The following is a 20,652-nucleotide window of genomic DNA, read 5'->3' as shown; positions in this document are numbered from 1 at the left end:
CTGGGTGCATTGTCAATCCCACTGCTGGCATGAAGGCTGCTTCCGACTCACTTCTCCCACCCACAGGATGCAAGCCAGAGGCCAGCCAGTGCTATGACACCTCTCTTCGAGGACAGCTGTGGGCTTCATTCCTTGTCACTCCCTCCTCCGGGAATGTCCCTGCCTCAGTCAAGTCTGGGCTGGCTCCTGTGCGTGGAGCTGCCAGGCTCCTGTTGATGCAACCTACTGTGTTGGTCTCAGCATTGCCAGAACCAAGTGGAAGATCTGGGAGGGAAATAAGGAAGCGCTCCCCTGCCAGGGTCCTGTGGGGAATTTCTTCAGAGGAGTCTGACTTTCCGCAGCCATTGACAGGGCGGAGGTGCCCACGGCTACTGACTCAGGCCAGGTCACCAGCTCTCCTGGAGTCCTTGTATTAGCCACCATCTGGCAGTGCTTCAGTTCCCTGCATGGGTCTGGTCTTGACCTTCTCCGGTTTAAAATCCTCAGTGGCTCCCGCTGCCCTCTGGGATGGCTGGTGTCAACGGCTAGGACTGCTGGTCTAAGATTCAACCCCGACTCCCAGCCGCTCACTCTAAGCCCCGAGGTAGCTCACTACCCTTTCTAAGGCTCATTATCTTCAGCTACAGGATAGGAATTCCAGTTCCAGCCTTACAGTGGTTTGTTGTTTTGACAGTTAGAAGCCACACATACTAAATGCTTGGCTCGCGGCCAACTCCCGTTTGCTTCTGTTATTGTAAGTCTTTAGCCCAGAGACTAGAGAGAAGGCCGGTGGTTACGAACACTTCCTACTTTGCCGGAGGGGGACAGCTCAGCAGTAAAGCACTTGATTGATCTTACTCCAGCACTGCAACAATAAGTGAGAAAATAAGTTACAAATCAGTCTACCTTTACTTTAAAAGGTGCCGTGTAGCCAGGCAGTGGTGGAGCGTCCCTTTAATTCCGGGAGGCAGAGGCAGGTGGTCTCTGAGAGCTTGATTTCCAGGGCAGCCAGAGCGGTTTCCCGGAGAAACCCTGTTTTAAAAATCAAAAGCAAACAAAAGGAGAAAGTGCCATGGAGGGCAGAGTTGGAATTGGAATTCAGACTCGAGACCTATACTGACCACGACACTGCAGGGAAAGTTGGCCAACCCCTCCTCCTGCCCAGCCCCCTCCCACATGGTAAGGCCTGCTTCTGTTTGTGGTCCTTACTCTGTACATCCACACTGTTTGCAGTCCCTGAAAATAGCCTTCCAGGGTTGGAGGGCAGGCTCAAGGGTGGAAGTGACCTTGGTCTTGTTAGGGTGGAGGATGTGGAGGTCTCCAAGACTCACAATGGACTCAGAAGGGTAGATGAGCCTGGGGTGGGCATTTTGCTTTTGACCCTCTATATTTTTCTTCCCTCCATCTAATTGGATGTGGCCAGAATATGGTGAAGACACACACTTCTTTACCTACTTACTCTAAGGACGACAATTTTCTGACATCATACCAGTTGAATGGAATGTTTTTTTATTGTGTTTCAAGTCAGGGTTTCTTTGTGTAGCCCTAGCCATCCTGGAACTCACTCTGTAAACCAGGCTGGCCTCAACTCACAGAGATCTACCTGCCTTTATCTCCCAAGGGATGGGACTAAAGGCATGCGCCACCACTACCTGGTTGAATGGAACACTTTTAATTCGCTAAATAACATACATCTTACAAATGTCATTCTCTGCCCAAAACTTCTCTCATCTGGCCAACCTCTACATGAGGCTGGAGACTAAAAAGCAGCAGTTAGGACCTGGAACTTATATTAAGTATCCCAAGGGCAGAGAGACGAGGCAGCTGGACCCTTTGACCAGGGTAGCATCTGTTGCCAGGCCTGGTTGCTTGCCCTCACTTAGCTACTCTTGGCCCTGAGGGTGGGCATTCTCCTTAGTGGGCTCAATCTCGCTTCCCAGGAGGCATTTGGTCTTGCAGATGAGTACGGGGTATCAAGGGTTGCCACGTTCACTGTTCCATTAAGTCTCTACAGTTGTGTGACAGGTGGCTGTGGCAGAGGAAGAGGGCAGCTTAGTTCCTAACACTGAATGTAGCTCTATGTCCACTAGCCTTCCTCCATGCAAAAACCGGGAGAGCAACTGTGATGGTGGGTCCAAATGCCCATACCCCCGTAGGCTGGCCATGTCGCTGCTATGTGCCCCATTCAGCAGCGGCAGTCATAATTTGCGTAACTAATCCCTTGGGCCATATTTGGGTTTGGCTACTATAAACACCACATTGATAAAAACCTTGTATGCAGGTTTTTCCTTCCTTTTGGCACTAAGTAGCACTTCCTTTCCCAAACCCATGCCTTCACTGGTATAACCCGAGAGCACCTACTCCCCACTCTGGCCAGTGCAATGTGTTATAGTTTCAACATTTTTTTGAAAGTGTGGTAGGTGGCAAATGGCACCCTGCTGTCTGCACGCGCACGTCTCCAATTGCTAGGAAGGCTACATGCATCTCTGTCGCAGTTTCCTCTTCATTCCCCCTCCTCTTAGCTGCTGGGCTCCGATGGCTTCACTGACAGCCCTCAGAATAATAAACCTTTGTCTATCACATTTTCTAAACATACTTTCAAAATGTTTGATATAACAATTTTATTTGGTTTAAATTGATATTGCCAAGTTTCTTCTAGCACTTCTGTGCCTTCAAAGTTTGTTCCTTCCTGCCAAGCATGGTGATTCAAACTTGTAATCCAAGCGCTTGGGAGGTAGATGCAGGGAGACAGCTCCAGTTAGGGGATTTGACTCAGTTTCAAAACATAAGGAAAAAAAAAAAAGAAGAAAGAGGAGGAAGTGGTGGTGTGTGGGAAGGCTGGGTGTGGTGGCACATACCTGTCAACCCAGCACCAGGAAGGCAGAGGCAGGTCAATGTCTCAGAGTCAGGACAACATAGTTAGAGCCTGTCTCCAAAAAAAAGGATGTACCTGTGGGGTGGGGCAGAAAGATGGCTCAGCAGGTAAAGATGCTTGGTGCCAAGTCTGACAACCTGAGTTTGATCTCTGGAACCTGCGGTTTGAGTTTCATCTATTGAACCCACACAATGCAAAGAGACAATGCATTCTTGGAAATTGTCTTCTGACGGTTACATGAAAACTACTGGATAAATAAAATAAATTTTAAAGTTTTTTTAACAGTTTGGTATCCTATTTTCATCAATATTTCCAGCTAGATGTGGTGTTTCACACCCACAGTCTCAGAATCTGGGAGGCTGGGCTGGGCAGACAGTTGTAAGTTCAAGTCCATCCTGAGCTACATAGTCTGGGCTACACAGTCTGAGCTATACAGTGACAGCTGGTATGTATGTATGTATGTATGTATGTATGTATGTATGTATATATATATAATATATATCTTTTAGCTGTTTGCTTTTTTGTTTGTTTTTTGCTTTTTAGTCTGCTGGGGGTTTATTTCAATGTGAAGAGAGGGTCAAAAGAGCTATTTGAAAGCTATATTTGGGAAAAGCCAAGAACAAAGAGAAGAGTGAGTGCGGGGTGGCCGTGGGGCCCGACAACTTAGGCAGGCGGCCAGGGACTGCTTAGTTTTCATATCCTTTATCAAGGAATCTTCTTGGAACTAGAGAAGAAAATCAAACATAGTAAAGAGGATCCCCAGGGGAAGCAAGAGATCAAGAGGATATGAGAGTCCAGAACCCAGAAGCATCATGTCCTGGGGCAGGGAAAGCAGCAGAGCAGAGATCCAGATGGAGCGCCCCATGTTCTGGCTAAAATCCCACCTCCTCAGAAGCTATCAGCCTCAGTTTCCATGCTTATCCCTTTAAGTACGTTAGCTGTGCTCCAACATTGCTCAAGGGCATGGGTTTGTAATAGACAAGATGGTTCCTGCTTCCGGGAGCTGGAGGGAGGAATTCTAACAGCCCTGGATGGTGCAGGCTGAATGCAGTAGCGTGAACCAGGATGCACATTTTGGTGCTGCCCGGATGGAATGTATGTGTCAGGTATGAGAAAGTGGCAAGGACAAGGGAGGCTCTGGTGATGTCAGAAAACGATCCTGCAGGCCAGTGGCTCTTATGCTTGAGTTTACATCACCTTCAAACGGACCACTGCCCACCCCCAAGTTTCTCATCCAGAAGTCCTAAGGTGGGACCTCCACCAAACGGCAAGATTCCAGGTGACACTGACGACATTGGTAAGAGACCTCACACTCAAACGTTGGTAGCCGTTAAGCAAGAGAACAAGTCAGTCACTGGGATGCTTCATTCAGCATGGCTTGGAGAGCACATGTGGCGAGCAGACTGGGGGAAACAACCAGAAGGAGAGAGCTGGGAAGCTGCTGAAATCGCCGGAGCAAGCCATTTGTAGCAGGGCTGGCTGCTTATGGATCTGGACAATGACTGCCTGAATGCACAGGGCAGAGAGAGTGGAAAGACTCAGGGCTTCTCAGGGCTTTGGTCCCTGGCTTGTGACAACCAGGGACTGTCCTTATGCACTGCCTGGCCACTATACGTGCCCTGAGGATGCCAGCTGGTGAGCTGTCCCTTTAGAGTGAGGCAGAGGTGTGGTCTCTGCATTTAGAACCAGAAAGTCAGTCCAACAGAGGGGTGGGTCTGGATGCCAGGCTGGAGGGGCTGGGAAGCCAAAGGGGCTGGCTCTTCCAGCTGCCTGAGACAGAAGGCAAGAGGAGTAAAACAATGGAAGGGCTTAAATTATTTTACTATATTTATATATTAATGTACGGTGTGTGTGTGTGCGCGTGCACACACGTGCATGGGGCACACAGAACTCATAAATAGAACTCAGTCATGAGATGCTGGTAAAGTAACATCATGGGCTACAACCTCACCACAGCTTGTGTTGGGGGACCAGGGGACACCTTGTGGGAGGTGGTTTTCTCTCCTCACACCATGTGGTTTCAGGGAGCAACCTCAGGCCTGCAGGTTGGGTGGCAGTTGTGCTTACCCACTGAACCACACTGCCAGCTCACAGGCTTATTTTTAAAGGGGAGAAAGGCCTGGACAAAGAGACAGATGTGAGAAGAGCTTCAGCAATAGAGGTGAGAAGGAGAGGGGAAAGAAGAACACCTCAGGGGGTGAGGGGAGAGGGCCTCCCTGCTCAGGAGAACAAGGACCCTGATCAAGAAGGCTAGGGATGGTGGAAGAAGAGAACAGAGGCAGGCGTGGACTTTAATGTGGTAGTTTGAGTGAGAATGTCCCCGTAGGCTCAGATGTTTGAATACCTGGTCCCTAGTTGGTGGAGCTCTTTGGGTAGGATTAGGAGGCGTGGCCTTGCTGGAGGAGGTGTGTCACTGGGGTTGGGCTTGGAGGTCTTGAAACGCTCAAAACATCTCTCATATACTCTCTGCTTCCTGCTTGTGGCTAGAGAATGAGCTCTAAGCTGTTCCTGATGCCATGGATGTTGATTTCCGGCCATGAGGGACTCCTGACCCTCTAGAACCATAAGCCCCAATAAGCCCTTCCCTTCTATAAGCTGCCACAGTCATGGTGTTTCAGCACAGCATTAGGAAAGTAACTAATACGCATGTGTGGACTGGAGGCTGGGACACTCAGTGATGGTGTCCTTTATTTACCCTGCATGCTGGATGGGAGATTTCTCCTTGTCACACATATGGGTCCAGACTGACATCTAGGGTCAGGATGCTGGCTGGCAAGGTGGCATCATGAGTTACAGCCCTGGCTGCAGTTTCTCTCTATAGTGCCATTCAGGCCTTGGTACTGGACTGGCTGGATGCAGAGAAAGGGTGTGACGGGGGTGCCAAGTAAACAGGATGATGATGGCAGCCCAGGGCTTGGCATGGCTTTGGTGACTGAGCTGACTGAATGAGTGGACCAATGAGTAAACAAGAAAGGCTATAGTGAACAGTCACAATGACACAGCTCTGACATGCCTGTACCACTTACTGGTGCTAACAGCACCTGCCTCAGCCAGCCAGCCACCATCTGTGAGGCAGGCATCACTGGGACCTGTTACCTGCAAGAACTCGGTAAATAGGGGTCTCCTGGCCATGGCAGAAAGGGGCTGAAATGGAGGATTCTAGGCAGGGTGCCAGGTGGTCAGGCTCCTCACAGGTATCCTTGAGGCAGTCTGATGTGGACTTTTACACCCGATTCTGCCTACTACTTAGCTAGCTGCGTTACCTCAAACAAGTACTTCATTGTCTTGATGCCTGGTTTTCTCATCTCTACACTGAGGATGGTAACAGTACCTGTCTAACAGGGCTATTAGAACTGAATTAAGGGATTCAAGGGGGCTGGGGACCAAGAGCTCTGATGATGATGATGGTGCCATGACGGGGAAGGGGGAGACGGAACAGAAGCAGCAGGGCACAGGAGGTAGTGACGAAGAGCAGCAGGCAGCGACAGCAGCCTGGCACCCGGGCATCTGACTCTGCTGCAGGGCAAGCGACGACGGAGAAAAGCAACGGGAGGGAGGGGGAGCCGCTGGCGATGGCCTACAAAGAAACAGTGCTGCCACCCGCTCATGGCAGAGGCCTGGAGAGGAGGCTGTGACCACTTGTTCTCCTGCTGGGCCATGTGTAAGCCCTGCCCTGTGTCTCCCAGAGGCAAGGTGGCACGTCATCCAGCTTCCCCTGAGCAAAGTTCTTTCAGGTCAGAACAGAGAAGAGGCTCAAGTGTAGATCACATCCAGTCCCCAATTTGGATGCTGCCCAGCAAGGCCCGTATTCAGGGACCTGATGGTCCTGTGTGCCCTGTAGAGTTCCCAGACTTTTCTGTGGTTCTGTTGTTGTTCTACAGGGGATCCCCCTCCTCTGGACCCGGCCTCTGACTCTACTTTTTGGGTCACTATCTAGGTCAGACCCCACAGCCTAGACAGAAAATTGCTTCACTGTCTAGTGCAAGAGGAACCTTCTAACAGAACCCACCAGTAAAAACCACCACTAAGAAAGCCAGAGTGAAGTGGATACCAGACATAAAGCAAAGTATAACCAGCCTACAATCCACGACTCTAGAGAAGCTTGAACCCTCTTCCAGAAGCAGATGGAAGCAAATGCAGAAATTCACAACTAACCATTGGGTAAAGCTCCTGGAGTAAAATCTAAGTGAGGAAGGAGCGATAATATGAACAAAGGAGTCAAGACCATGGTGGGGAAACCCACAGAATCAGCTGATCCGAGCTAGTGAGAGATCACTGACTCAGGTCTGACAAATGGGAACCTGCATAAGACCGAACTAGACTCCCTTAATATAGGTGACAATGGTGCAGCTGGGGGATTATATGAGGCCACTGGCAGTGGGTCCCAGATCTAACCCTAATGCACAAACTGACTTAGTGGAGTCCATTCTATATAGAGAAATACCTTGCCCAGCCTAGACACAGGAGTGTGGGGGTGGAGAGGTGGCTTAGTCCTGCCTTAATGAGATGATGGGACAGACTTAGTAGACTTCCTAAGTGAAGCCTTAGTCTCTCCAAGGAGCAGATGGGAGGAGTGGAAGGAGAGGAGGGAGGAGGAACTGGGATTGGAATGTAAAAAATTAATAATAATAATAATAAAAAGAAAGCCAGAGTGGCTGGAGTCAGTGCTTGGAAGTTGTGGCAAGAAGATTGCCAACAGTGTGAGCCCAGCCAGGGCTACAGAGTGAACCTCGTCTCATGAAAACACACACTAGGAACTGCCTGTGGCTAAGACCTTACTGCAATTTTTGTACTAGGTTTGTCTCTATTTCACCTTAATTTTAAAAACATCAGCTGAGCATGGTGACTCACATCTATAATCCCAACCCTTGAGAGGGAGAGGCAGAAGGATTGCCCTGAATTCAAGGCAAGCCTGGGCTACAAAGTAAGTTCCAGGCCAGCCTATGTAAAACAAGCAAGCAGAGGCCACCTCTGGAGCAGGAATGCAGGAGCCTGGCTGACCTCTGAAATCTGGCCCTCTCTCCTTCCCCAGGGATAGAATGCATTACTGTATGGTCAAGTCTGTGGTAACCAAGGGGCTACCTTGGGCCTTAGTCTTTCCCTTCCCTCTGCATGCTGGAACCACACGGGCCTGGTCCAGACAGAGGCTTCTCAGTAGATGTCAGCTTCCCAGTGTCACTGGGAAGATGACAGGTAAGAAGGGGAAGGCCCCGCAGGGGCTCTGCAGCCCTGGGCCACCTGGCATCCTGGGGGCACAGCTGGGAGGCTGGCGGAAGCACAACGTGGTGGCCTGAGTGACCAGATGAGATGCTCTGCTTTCCCACGCCCTATCCTCTCCAGTCTTCATCTAGGGCCTGGATAAAAACAGGTGATGGCATCTGGGACACTGGGCCTCATATTCTGACATGTCAATGGCTATGCGCACTTTCCATATAGTCTTAGCGTGTCCTAAATGGAGCATGGCCTCCTGGGGTCTCCACATGAAGGTTCTTTTTGTTTGCAAACCACGACTTGCTCCTTTCTAGCTCTTCCTTCCCCTTCCAGTTAGGCAGTGTCTCCCAGGAGGCCTTCTCTCAGCCTTCCCTGCCCTCCCCACTTCTTATGAAGGCACCTCCTGCACTGTGCAGGATTTCTAGTTTGGGGACTGTGCCTCCCATTATACTGTGATGACTTCTGGTCAAGAACAGAACTGAATTTGTCTTTGAAGTCCTAGGGGCTGGCTCAGGGCTTACACCTCACTAACGCCTGGCAAACAGCTTGGTGCACAGGGGAGGCTGCAGTCTGCCTCTGAGAAGAGCTTTTAACTGAACCGTGCCTCCCATCATGGACTTACCCCTGGTTGCTTCTCCCTTTCCCAGGCTCCACCCTCCCTCTTAGCCTTATTTCCCTACTCAGTATCCACCAGCACTCTGCTGGACATTCAGCCTGTTGGGAGGCCATTAGACATTCTGGCTGATTTGACCAAGGCTCCTGGGACCAGGGAGGTAAAAGGTCTTTTGGTAGCCAGTTTGGAGCTATCTCTGCCATCGTCCAATGTATTAGAAAACCAGGTGGTTACACATGGGGAAGGGCGGAGCCATCAACCATCTTCCTTTCTCACATCTTCCCTGCTCCCAATGTTCATCAGGTACTGGGTACTGGAAAGGTACATGCCATAAGCAACATAGCAGCAGGCAGCAACTGTCTGAGTCTCATACCTGCCCCAGCCCTATCCAGACAGCTCTGGCCCTGGAGCAGAGCCATCTCCTACCAGAATTCTGCCGGTGAAACTCTAGACAGGTACAGAGCTTGCCAGCAGTGAGGGGCAGCTAGAAACATCACTGCATGAGTGAGCCAAGCCTGTGGCTGAGCCTCAGAGAGCGGACTGGGAAAGACAACCTGGTTTACATCTACCACGCCTGGGTCTTAGAGGCCAGGGAAGTGATGAGCAGCCTAGAGATGTCTCAGGAGGGCACAAACTTCAGGCCTGAGGGAGGGGCACTCAAGAATGGAAGTGCATTTTGTGTGGTAGTTTGAATAAGAAAGGGCCCCCTAAACTCACAGATTCGAATGGTGGGTCACCAGGGAGTGGCACTATTTGAAAGGATTAGGAGGTGTGGCCTTGTTGGAGGAGTTGTGTCACTGGGGGTGGACTTTGAAGTTTCAAAAGCCCAAGCTAGGCTCAGTGGCTCTCTCTCCTCCTGCTGCCTGCGGATCCGGATATAGAACTCGCAGCTCCTTCTCCAGCACCGTATCTGCCTACATGTCGCTATGCTTCCCCCATGTTGATGGACAGAACCTCTGAAACTATAAACAAGCCCCAATAAAATGCTTTCTTTTGTAAGAGTTCCCGTGGTCACTGTGCCCCTTCACAGCAAACAGAACACTGATTAAGACACTTGGGATGCAGAGAAAGGCACGGCTATTACTGGTGTTACTGGTGGATCATTCATAAGTCCAAAGTCATCCGTGACTGTGGTACCACAGAAAGCCCACATGACTTCAGAAGACTTCTTGCCACTTTCCCTTTCCCCATCACACTCAGAAGATGTCTCCCTGATTCAGGCTGGCCATGTGTGCCCAGGACAGGGCTGAGTGAGGGCCTGAGAACCCCTCCCCCCACTGCCTCATTCCCCCCCCCCACTGCCTCATCCCCCCCCCACTACCTCACCCCCCACTGCCTCACCCCCCCCCCCACACACTGCCTCATCAATTGTCTCAGGATCTTGACCTAATGGCTGCCAAGGCCAGGCCACCAGACCAAGTGGTGAGCTCCTTGGTCTTCCTGGGAGCATCTCTCCCCACTTCCGCTGACTCCCCTTCCTGCCTTGGGGAGACAGGAAGAGATTTGATTCCACTGACCTTGGTGCTCTTGGAGACAAAGGTGACCACACCCAACTGGCTGCTGTGAATCTCTGGACTGCCCCTTAGGAAGCAGGACCTGGTTTAAGCTAATTCCAGATCATGTGTAGTGACTGGGCACCATGGGGAAGCCCTGTAAGATCGAAGCCCTACCCTCTGGCTCTCCTGCCCTGAGAAAGCCATGAAGACTTTGATGGGCGTCTGTGGCCAGCAGCATGTGGCTGATGAGCGAGAACGTATATGAGAAGGGTGCACCAAGGCAGATTCACTCCCATTTCTCCCTCTGAAGTGTTTGCCTGTTCATTTAAGGCAAACAGAAAGGCTTTAGGAATTCTGAAAAGAGAGGGGTCCTCCCCAGCCCCATTCCTCCCTAGATTGTTAGACAAGAGGCTTGTTTGAAGCCAAACCAATCACCTGCTTCTTTGCCCTTTCCTTCCCTTTGGCTGCACCCAACATAGCCAGCTGCCTCCCTCAGCCTGGCTCTGAGATGGGCTCCCTTCCCCGCTGCCCCACCTACGGACCTGACTTCTGTCTTCTTTCTTGCTTGCTACCTACTTGGCAATGCCTGCACCTGGCCTTGCTTGGAAGGGGCTGTGGAGTCAAACCAAGTTGCACTGAGACCCTCGCAGGCAGGCTAAGCTGTTCTCACCCCAACTTCTAAACCTGAAAGAACAACTAGTTTCTTACTGAAGGCAGGGGGCAATCTGTCATCAGTCTCCAGGAAGAGGCTTGGGCACTGGGAGATGCATGGTCTGGGGCCTGTACACCCCTCCCCCGGTGGCTGATGATGGTTGGAGGGGAGGAGACAGACTCAGGGTCGGGGGTAGGAGACAGACTCAGACAAGTTGGCCGGTGTCCCCACAGGCCAGAACTGGGAAACAGAGATCTAAGAGGGGCCCCAGTGGGTGGTCTACTAATAATGGGCAATCTGACCCTATGCCACCACATACACTCCCTGAACACATGGGCCCAGACCCTGGCCAACTTAGAGCAGTCAGCACAGAATCTGATCACACCCAAAGAGGAGAACGAGACTTAGTGGCAGGCTGGAGACCAACCGACAGGCTAGCAGTGAAATCTGAGGCAGAAGATGGTCTGGGTTCATGAGTTTGGGAGCTGGCACCCTTGGATTGAGGTCCACTGTCCCTGTAGAATGGCCCTGGGGTCTCTAGAAGGCTTTCTTTCTCTGTTGAGGAGGTAAGGCCATAAGAGCAGTCAGAACGCCTCCTGGAAGGGAAGTGTGGTAAGGGAGGCAGCTACAGACCAGGGCAGGAGTATGTGGAGGCTGGGAGTCCCCGGGGCTGGCCATAGCTGAGAAAGCACCAGCCCCTGGCTGTCTGGAGGTAGGTAGCAGGGGGCAGGCATTTCAGCTCCAGGAGCCTGCTAGGGACCCTGCCATTGTTTGGCCTCTGTCCCTTGCTGGATTTGCTGTCTTTTAGCTTTGGGTCATTTTGAAGTTTCCTATTTGTTCTTTGTGGGGTACAGTGGGAAGGAGAGCCTGGGAAGTGGGGTGGGAGAAGGGATGTTTGCAGCAGGGAGCTCACCACTCTTTCCTTGTAGACGATGTACTTCAGCCACTTGAAGTCCTGCCACTTGAAGCCCGCAAGGACAAAGAGAGAGTCTCGTTCGTACTGCTCGGGTCGCTGCATGGCACCCTCAGGATAGGTGATGCGCAGGGTGGTCTTGCTGCCCACGTCCCTCTCAAAGCCCTTCACAGGCGCTGAATTCAGTCTATAAAGAGCCAGTGCAGTCAGAGCTGGCCTTGGGCCTGTGTTTGGGGACGTACCCTGAGCCCCAAGCACCCCAGGTGCAGAGTAGGAATCCAGGCCACCTAATAATTCATTTAAAAACCTGCCAACCCAGCAGCATTCTTGAGGCTTCTGCTAACCCTCAGGCTAGGTGACCAGATGGTGAGACAGTGCTCAATGCCCAGGGCTCAGGATCTGGTCCACGACATGCACGTGCCCAAGGTGTTGTTCAGGGGAGCTCACCTGACCACAATGTCATAGTCGTCAATTCGTGACCCGAGAGACTTGTTGGCAAGGACCCCTCCATTGCCTACGATGATGCAGCGGCGGCAGTGGAGGCTGAGGGGAGAGAGCAGAGGCCTGTGAAGGTGGTCCCCCAGCTTTGTCTCCCTTTGTCTCTTTGCCCTCAACTCTACTGTGGGTTTGGCCAGGTCCATGCAGTACTTCTGGAAGGAACTAGTGCTGTACCCTGGGAAGCTGGACCCTGGGACACTCATCACTGCTGGTGTCTGACACTTCTAAGAAAAATACAGGAGATGCCTGGAGACCAGTTCAGGAAGCAAGGAGGGGGTCCTGGTAAGACTGTGTTCTGGGTAGAGGCTCCTTATGGGTCAATGAGGCTTGGTGGCCTTAGGGGACACGGAAAGTGAGGGAGGCTTGAAGATCTCTCAGAAGAGCAAAGACAGGGAAACAAACTTGGTGCTTCAGGACTTAAGATGAGGCTTAATTTCAACTCAATCCTCTAGGCTTCAGTAGCTCCTGACAGTCTCACTCACTTGGCTTCTTGTCTCCTACCTGACCAGAGGCTTTCCCCCTCCAGGCCTGTGGGCTCCAGAGCTGACATTACCTGAGACTTAAGCTCTGTTCCCTGTTAGCTGCCTTCACCAGCACCCTCCATCTTCAGTTCTTATTCTGAAACCAGTGACGGCTGAGGACTGAGAAGCCTTGCAAAGTGCTTTACTCAGCAGGAACACGTCCAGAAGAGCTGTCCTACTTACACACTTTACCCACAGTGTGTGAACTGTGTGTGCGTGGGGAGGTATGGCAGAGAACTTGTCCAAACCCAGCAAAGAGCAGCCAGGCCACAGCACCTCTGCTCATGCAGAGAGCCAGGGAGAAGGGGGCACACTCACCTGTCCAAGGCAGGGGTCAGGCGGTACTCTTTGGTGACTGACAAGATGGCTTTGATCAGATTGTCTGTGGACGGAGAAGGAAGGTCACTGTTAGCGGGTCACTTACATTCCCAGACACTATTTTTTGCTAGTAATCTTCCTGGGGGGGGCTCAGGACGGAATAGAGCAGAGGTGGGGGTGGGTAGAGGGAGCTGCAAACACAAGGGTGGGCCAGGTCACTGATTTCACTTCTCCCTTGAGCCAGGAGATGGAGTGGTAAGTAGGCAAATCTAGCCAGGCTCTAACCGCAGCATGTACCTGCTTCCTTCCTTGGAGACTCATCTGGTTTCCCCCATAGGCAGACCCTAGGACATGTATCCCTGGGCCAGGCCCTTGTTTGGAGTGGGAGTCTCTAGTCGGAGATAGACCACTGATGTCTTATTACTGTGTCTCATGGAGCAGAGTCCAGGGACAAATCACACAACAGTGGCCAAAGAGTTCACTCAAGTAGAGTCTTCTCACCCCCCCCCCCCACTGCCCATCCCAATCCTGCTCTTTGCCAGGCTGCCTCTTCTTCCTCACCCCTCACACCCTGCAGTCAGGGCATAAACCCACCAGTACTCCACACACTACTGTCAGCCGGGACCCTGAGGCATCTGCTCTCTGAGCCTCAACCACTATTCAGATCTCATCATCTTGGCCTTGGGGTGACGGCTCTCCTTTAAACTCTGGCGCAGTAAGAACTTTCTACTGTAACAGGGAAGGAGTTGCTGGCTCCATCAGATTCTGGTTCTGCTACATAAGACCCAGTGACCTGCCACAAAAGGCTGTCTTCCTTTGGGCTCTTTTTCTTGCCTCTGGAAAAACGATGGCAATCCCTACTTGGCTGAGGTGTTGGGCTGATGTAATGTATGTGAAGATCTATAGGCAAACAGCTTGGCACTACCACGACAGAAAGCATCTTTGTAATAAAATAAGGGTATGGTGCCCACAGACAGAACTCTGTGGCTATCCTCCAAGGGCCCAGCACTGAAATGTTCACACAAGGAGACACGTGCGAGAATCTTCATCGCAGAACTGCTTGCAATTGCAAAAATGCTAGAAGCAGTTAAAACAGCCATCAAAGGAAAGTTACATGTGGGATACAAACTGCTACCTGTCAGTAAAACGACAATGATGACAACAAAAACAAAACACACACAAAAAAAAACCCACCAACGATATATAGCTATATGTACCAATGCAAAGCTAAAATATATATGCAAAATATCGTTTTAAAGAGTGTACACATATACACACATTATGATACACGAGAATTTTAAAAACTTAAAAAATTCACACACAAACACATACATAGATCCATACATATTTTTTTGAGACAATGTCTAAAACCCTGGCTAGCCTAAAACTCAAGATCAGCCTGCCTCTGCACGACCCCAGTACTGTGATTAAAGGCATTCATCACCATGCCCCATAAAATAAAATTGATTTATGCTTAATGGATATTTAAGTATGTAGCAAAAATAAAAATCAAGGCAAAGAAACACTAAATGTAAGCACCAAAATAAGGATAATGATGCTGGAGAGGGGCAGTGGGCGGGAGAGCAACCAGAAGCTCTCTGGTGCTCAGGCTTTATTTCTTTTCTTTTTCTATATAGAGGTGTTTTGCCCTCAGGCATGTCTGTGTACCCTCTGTGTTCTGGTGCCCATGGAGGCCAGAACAGGGCATAGGATGCCCTAGGACTGGTGTTACAGTCATGAGCTGCCATGTGGGCGCTGGGAATTGAACCTGGTTCCTCTGGAAGAGCAAACAGTGCTCTTAACCACTGAGCCGTCTCTCCAGACCCACTATGCTTTATTTTATAAATTGGAAAGACAGTGCATGGTGTCCATTATATTACTTTGCTTATTTTATTAATTTTGAGACAGGATCACATGAATCCAGCTGTAACCCTGACTTATACCTGAAAGTAACTTTGAACTTGTGATCCTTCTGCCTTCACTTCCCAAGTACTAGGATTTCAGGCATGAGCCTCCATGCCTAGTTTTATGTGGTCCTGGGGTCAAATTTATGCATGCCAGGCAAACACTCTATCAATTCAGCTGTACCCCTAGCCCTTCATTATATTATTCTAACATATTTTTAAAATGTTAGTTCATGTAGCAAGGACTCAGAAAAAAAAAACAGAACTTTGTCTTTTTGTTTTGATTTGTTTGAACCTAGAGCCTTGCATAAGCTATGTAAGCACTCTCCTACTGAGCTACACCACAGCCTCTCATGTAATTCTTTTAAAAGGAGGTAAAACTGATAATATAAGCAAAACTGACAGTCTAAACAATAGTGGAAAGGTTACCTTAAATGCCCTCCCCCCAATAATGAGATTGATGACTACCTTATATGCCATCCTAGAGCCTTCATCCAGTGTCTGATAGAAACAGAGGCAGACACCCACAGCTAAACACTGAATTCTTGGAACCCAGTTGCAGAGAGGGAGGAGTGGTGAGCAAAGGAGTCAAGACCAGGCTGATGAAACCCAAAGAGGCAGCTGACCTGAAGAAGTGGGAGCTTATGGACCCCAGACCGGTGACTGAGAGGCCAGCCTGGGACTGATCCAGACCTCCTGAATGTGGGTGTCAGTGAGGAGGCCTCAGCAGTCTATGGGGCTTTGGGTAGTAGATCAGTATTTAGCCCTGGTGTACAAATAGACTTTGGGAGCCCATTCCACATGGAGGGATGCTCTCTCAGCCTGGACACATGGGGGAGGGCCTAGGCCTTGCTGGGATAATATGACAGACTCTGAAGATTCCCCATGGAGGGCCTCACCCTCCCTGGGGAGTTGAGGGGGAATAAGGTGGGGGGTTGGTGGGGAGCAGTGTAGGAGAGGAGGGTGAGGGAGCTGGGATTGACATGTCAAACAAGCTTGTTTCTAATTTAAATTAAAAAAGATAAAAAAATAAAAGGGGGGTAAACTGGGCATGGTGACATACATGTTTTTTTATCCCAGCACACAGGAACACAGGAGGCAGAGGCAGCTGGATTTCTGTAAGTTCTTGGCCAGCTAAGGCAACATGGTAAGATTGTGTCTCCAACACACACACACACACACACACACACACACACACACACACACACACACACACACACACACAAACACACACCTACACACCTACTTTCAGGTACAGCCAGAGGTCACATGAATGACTGGAAAGTATCCTTCACGTGCCACAGATGAGGGACTGGACATGGGCGGCTCTCCATAAGCTCCATGGGAATGGGCGGAGGAGCAAACCTTTAATGAGGTTCTACACACTAAGTGCCTCCAGATACACCTTTAAGTGGGGGCATCTCTCATTCCCTTCTTGTCTCACCTCCAAATTTACCCCAAAGGAAGAGCTCGTCATTATTAATTGACCAAGCACAAGGACACAGACGGGGCTTTGCTGTCTCTGATGGGAACCTTTTACAGAAGGGCACTGGTGAGGGGACACTCTCTTCTTGTTGGCTGGGGACTCCAAGGCCTTTGCTGTCCTTTGGAGATAACAGTCAGTCCTGAGTGAGGATTCAGGAGGAGGGACTCGTCTGCCTGGATACAAGCATCGAGGAAGGAGGTTTACATATGACTTAAACTAGCCCATTGGATGTGCCTATTGGAGGCTTAAGGTCAGAGCCCCAGTTCAACAGCATTTTTGCTGGCCTCTGTCTTCTTTCCAGGGAGGGCTGGGCTAGCAGAGTAGAGGGCTAAGTCTCCTGGCCCAACGTCATCACCCCTTAACAGCTCTTTTCTTAATTCCGACCATAACCTTATACCATAGCATGGTTTCTATTTAGCTGACAGGGAAACCAAAACACAGACAGGTAAAGAAAGCTTTGCAAGGTCACAGCTAGGCAGAGGTAAGTTCGGAGATCTGACAGCCTCCCTGACCTTCCCACCAAGCCATGAAACGGCCAGGCACTCGACAAATACGCAGGGCTGTGTGGAAGTGGGCCCCTAAGGTAAAGGGAAGCTAGATGGAGAGAGAAAGGTCAGCTTGGGACAGAAAAAGAATGAGTAGGAGGAGGCTAAGTCAGCATGAAAGACATCAGGTGGGGGTTACAGGAGCCCAGCGTGTGTGCGTGCGTGCGTGTGTCTGTCTGTCTGTCTGTCATTTCCAGGAGCTTTTCCAAGTAACTGCAGTGCTATGACAATGTCTCTAGAGCATCTCTTCTGCAATCGCATGACACTGGATCTGGTCCTGCTCCCAGTGCCTGATCCTTCAGTAGACTAGAGCTAGAACAAAGGGAATGTATACATACATACTATAGTAGACCAAGCTCTGACCAGCACAGAACAACCTCCAAACCTTCAGCAGGAACTGTTTTGTTGTTTTGATATGCATCTCATTATACAGTCCTGGCTGTCCTGGAACTCGCTATGTAGACCAGGCTGGCCTCAAACTCAGAGATCTGCCTGCCTCTGCTTCTGTGATTAAAGGTATGCACTGTACCACAATGATCTCTCTCTCTCTCTCTCTCTCTCTCTCTCTCTCTCTCTCTCTCTCTCTCTCTCTCTCTCTCTCTCTCGTGTACACCCACTTACAAATGGTTAGCATGGAGTCAGAGAACAATTGACTGGCTCTCCCTTCCACTATGTGGGTTCCAAACTTGCTGAATAGCAAACAGCTTCACCCACTGAGCCATCACACCAGCCCCCAGTGCAGAACTTCTAAGGATACAGTCCTGTCTTGAAGTATAGCATGGACAGATGGGTGTTTAATGTTTAAAGGGTTCCCAACATACCTTGACCTTTGATTCCAAAAGGTGGCACGAACTCCCGGATCCTAGCCCACTTGCGAAAGGAGTCATCTAGGAACATGGGTGCTGGTTTGGAGAACCTGGAATACGGCAAAAAACACAATAGGCTACAGTGCTAGTTGGCTCTTAGGTACAGAGCCTTGGTGATGGGCCTGGGAAGCCACCCTCCACATTCCAGTACACCCCCCCCCAACCTTTTAACTGGATAGTTGCTGATTTTATTGAGTAGAACTTGAGTCTGAGAAAGCAGGCCTGGTTAGTCTTTATTTGGCTGTGGGAGTGGAGGGACAAGATCTACTCAGCGAGGATTAATGTCTGAGCGCTGGAAGCTCTCTGGAAGGTTATCCAGGCATCCATCTCCACTCACTGCTGCCCACTATGTTCCTCCAATCTGGGAACATGGGGATAAGACAGTGCCAGCGGAGCACAAAAGTATCCAAAACTCCAGCCGGTATGGGGAGACAGAATGCTGGAAGAGGATTCTGGGAGTCAGACCACCCAGGGCGAGGAGGAAGGCAAATTCACAGTGACACAGCAAAGCGGGAAAAGAATGGGAGAGAGAATTTTACTAGAAAAGAGAGAAAAAACAGACTCCTATGATTAGGGTGCAGGGCCAAGAGGAGAAGTCAGACCAGCTAGAACTGGGGTATACTTGTTGGTGAACCCTAAGTTCCTGTGGAGGTGGGGAAGTGACTAATAGGGTTTAAGGAGATTCACTTGGGCCCATAGGATGGAAAGGAAAGGAGAAAGAGAGGGGAGAGGAGAGAGGGGAAGGAAAGGGGGTAGAAAGGAGGGAGGGATAAGGGATGCTGAGTTAGGAGGAGGGAGTGGCAAACTATTCCTCTTCTTGGGCAGGGCAGGGTGGAGGCTTGGGGACGATTGCACAGGTCACAAGAAATGTAAGGGGCAGTGGATGATGACATAGGAGGAGTCAAGCTCTGGAGACACCTGGAGGTCACTTCACATGGAACCAAGCACTCTGGTTTGAGATCCTGCACAGGCTGGCAGCCTTGGAGGTGGCCAGCACACTGGCTGTGCTGAGAATCCCTCTGTAGGCCCTCCTGATCAAGAGGAACCCATGGAGGCCTAGGCCTCAGTGACTACACACCTTTGCTTCTGACTCAACCCTAGGTAGCTCACTGCTTAGCAGGAGGCTACAGGAAAGCATCTCCCACACCCCCTACCTCCCACCTGGAAGCAAGACACTCCCTCCTCACATACTGTAACCTAAAGCGTCCATTTCTCACCGCTATCATCACTAACTCCATTATCCCATCATCTCAGGAGGAATAAGCTAAACAGTTGCTCAGAGGGCTCATATCATTAGAGACACTGACATGAACTTGAAAGAGATGGGAGACACTCAGTCGTGCTCCCTCCCCCGTGGTTATGAAGATGGCCACACTAATTTTGGGAAACGCACAGACGTGTACCCCAATCCTGCACCACAGACACAGCTACCCCTTTTGGCACATATCGAAACTGATGCTCCCTTGCACATATGATTTTGTAGACTGCTTTCTCCTAATTCACAGAGACTGGGTCCAACTACAAAACCTGGAAGCTGTTGATCATGTGACCCATTTCAGTCTCTAAAAGTGAGATGCAAAAGAAGGGACAAATGAAGATGTGACCAAGTAAAGAAAGAGTTGCCAAATTAATAAAGAGTCAAAAAAAGTTCACAGGACAGACTGTGGAAAATTCATTAAATGGGCCAGATAAGCCTCATAAAAACTGTCCCTTCTGAGCATGTAACCTATTCCTTTCTTAGTTTACGATGCTTTCAAATACTCACCACTCTGCCTATTCTTTATTGGGTCTTTGTGTGGTAGATGCTCACTCTGTCGCTTCTTTTTATATCCCTTCGAGGAATGAGCCAGTCTCCTTGAGTGTTTCCTACTGCCGAGTGGCTACACCCCTTTTCAAACAGTACCCGTCCCCTTGCAGTGAATACACTTTTTTTTTTCTGAGAGAGGTTTCTCTATAGCTTTGGAGCCTGTCCTGCCACTTGCTCTGTAGACCAGGCTGGCCTTGAACTCACACCTGCCTCTGCCTCCCAAGTGAGGATCAAAGCTGTGTGCCACCACGGCTCGGCGTATATGTATACTCTTAAACTTACTTTTCCCGTTGCTGTGCTGTGGGCCTTTGCGCCTTTGTGCCTGGCAGACACCTGTTCTACCAATAAGCTACATCCTCAGTCCTAATTTCTTCCTTCCTTCCTTCCTTCCTTTCTTTTTTTTTTTTTGAGACAGGGTTTCTCTGTGTAGTCCTGGCTGTTCTGGAACCCACTCTGTAGATGAGGCTGGCCGGCTGGCCTCTTCAAACTGAGTTCTTCCTGCCTCTGCCTCCTGAGTGCAGGGTTACAGGCGGGCATCAACAGGTGGGTTCAATAGTTGGTTTGTTCAGATTGAGATGGAAATGCAGTCCACACACTACACTGATCTCTTTATCTCCTCAATCCATAGTTTGCTCCTTTCTCCCTACCTCCATTTCAACTTGTGGTGAAGGAGAACATGTTGCTTATTCTATAGACATATATTTTTTCTAGGACATGTAAGAATATGTCCTATAGGCATACTCTTTTCCTGACTGCATCCAGATATTGTTCGGTATGTTTCTTTGTCATCTGCCCTCTGTAAACTGCTGTTGGAGCTGGAGGCTTCATCAGATTCATGTTCTGTCCTCTAGGATGAGGACCGCTGGGACACACAGAAGCTCCCTGTGGTGTTAAGAGCTGGCAGAGCTTTGCATACGGTTTAGCAGTCTCTGGGGTGAGTGCCTAGACCTGCTCTTTTTTTAGATGCT

The 20,652-nt window shown here is 50.0% G+C and overlaps 1 protein-coding gene across 4 annotated transcripts in view; it reads right to left on the bottom strand.

The window, feature by feature from the left end:
- Positions 1-20,652, bottom strand: part of St3gal3 (ST3 beta-galactoside alpha-2,3-sialyltransferase 3) — a 218,164-nt gene that overhangs the window by 13,325 nt on the left and 184,187 nt on the right. For all 4 annotated transcript variants that reach the window (XM_005083888.4, XM_005083887.4, XM_040756828.1 and 1 more), the window contains 4 exons: positions 17,833-17,927; positions 13,077-13,140; positions 12,187-12,282; positions 11,740-11,926 (listed from right to left, as the gene is read on the bottom strand). In XM_005083888.4, coding sequence (XP_005083945.1) covers positions 11,740-11,926; positions 12,187-12,282; positions 13,077-13,140; positions 17,833-17,927 — 442 coding nt within the window. The remainder of the gene's footprint in view (positions 1-11,739; positions 11,927-12,186; positions 12,283-13,076; positions 13,141-17,832; positions 17,928-20,652) is intronic.

The sequence above is a fragment of the Mesocricetus auratus genome, unplaced genomic scaffold, assembly GCF_017639785.1.
Source record: "Mesocricetus auratus isolate SY011 unplaced genomic scaffold, BCM_Maur_2.0 Super-Scaffold_100014, whole genome shotgun sequence".
Taxonomy (NCBI): Eukaryota; Metazoa; Chordata; class Mammalia; order Rodentia; family Cricetidae; genus Mesocricetus; species Mesocricetus auratus.
This window is presented reverse-complemented; position numbering and strand designations above follow the sequence as displayed.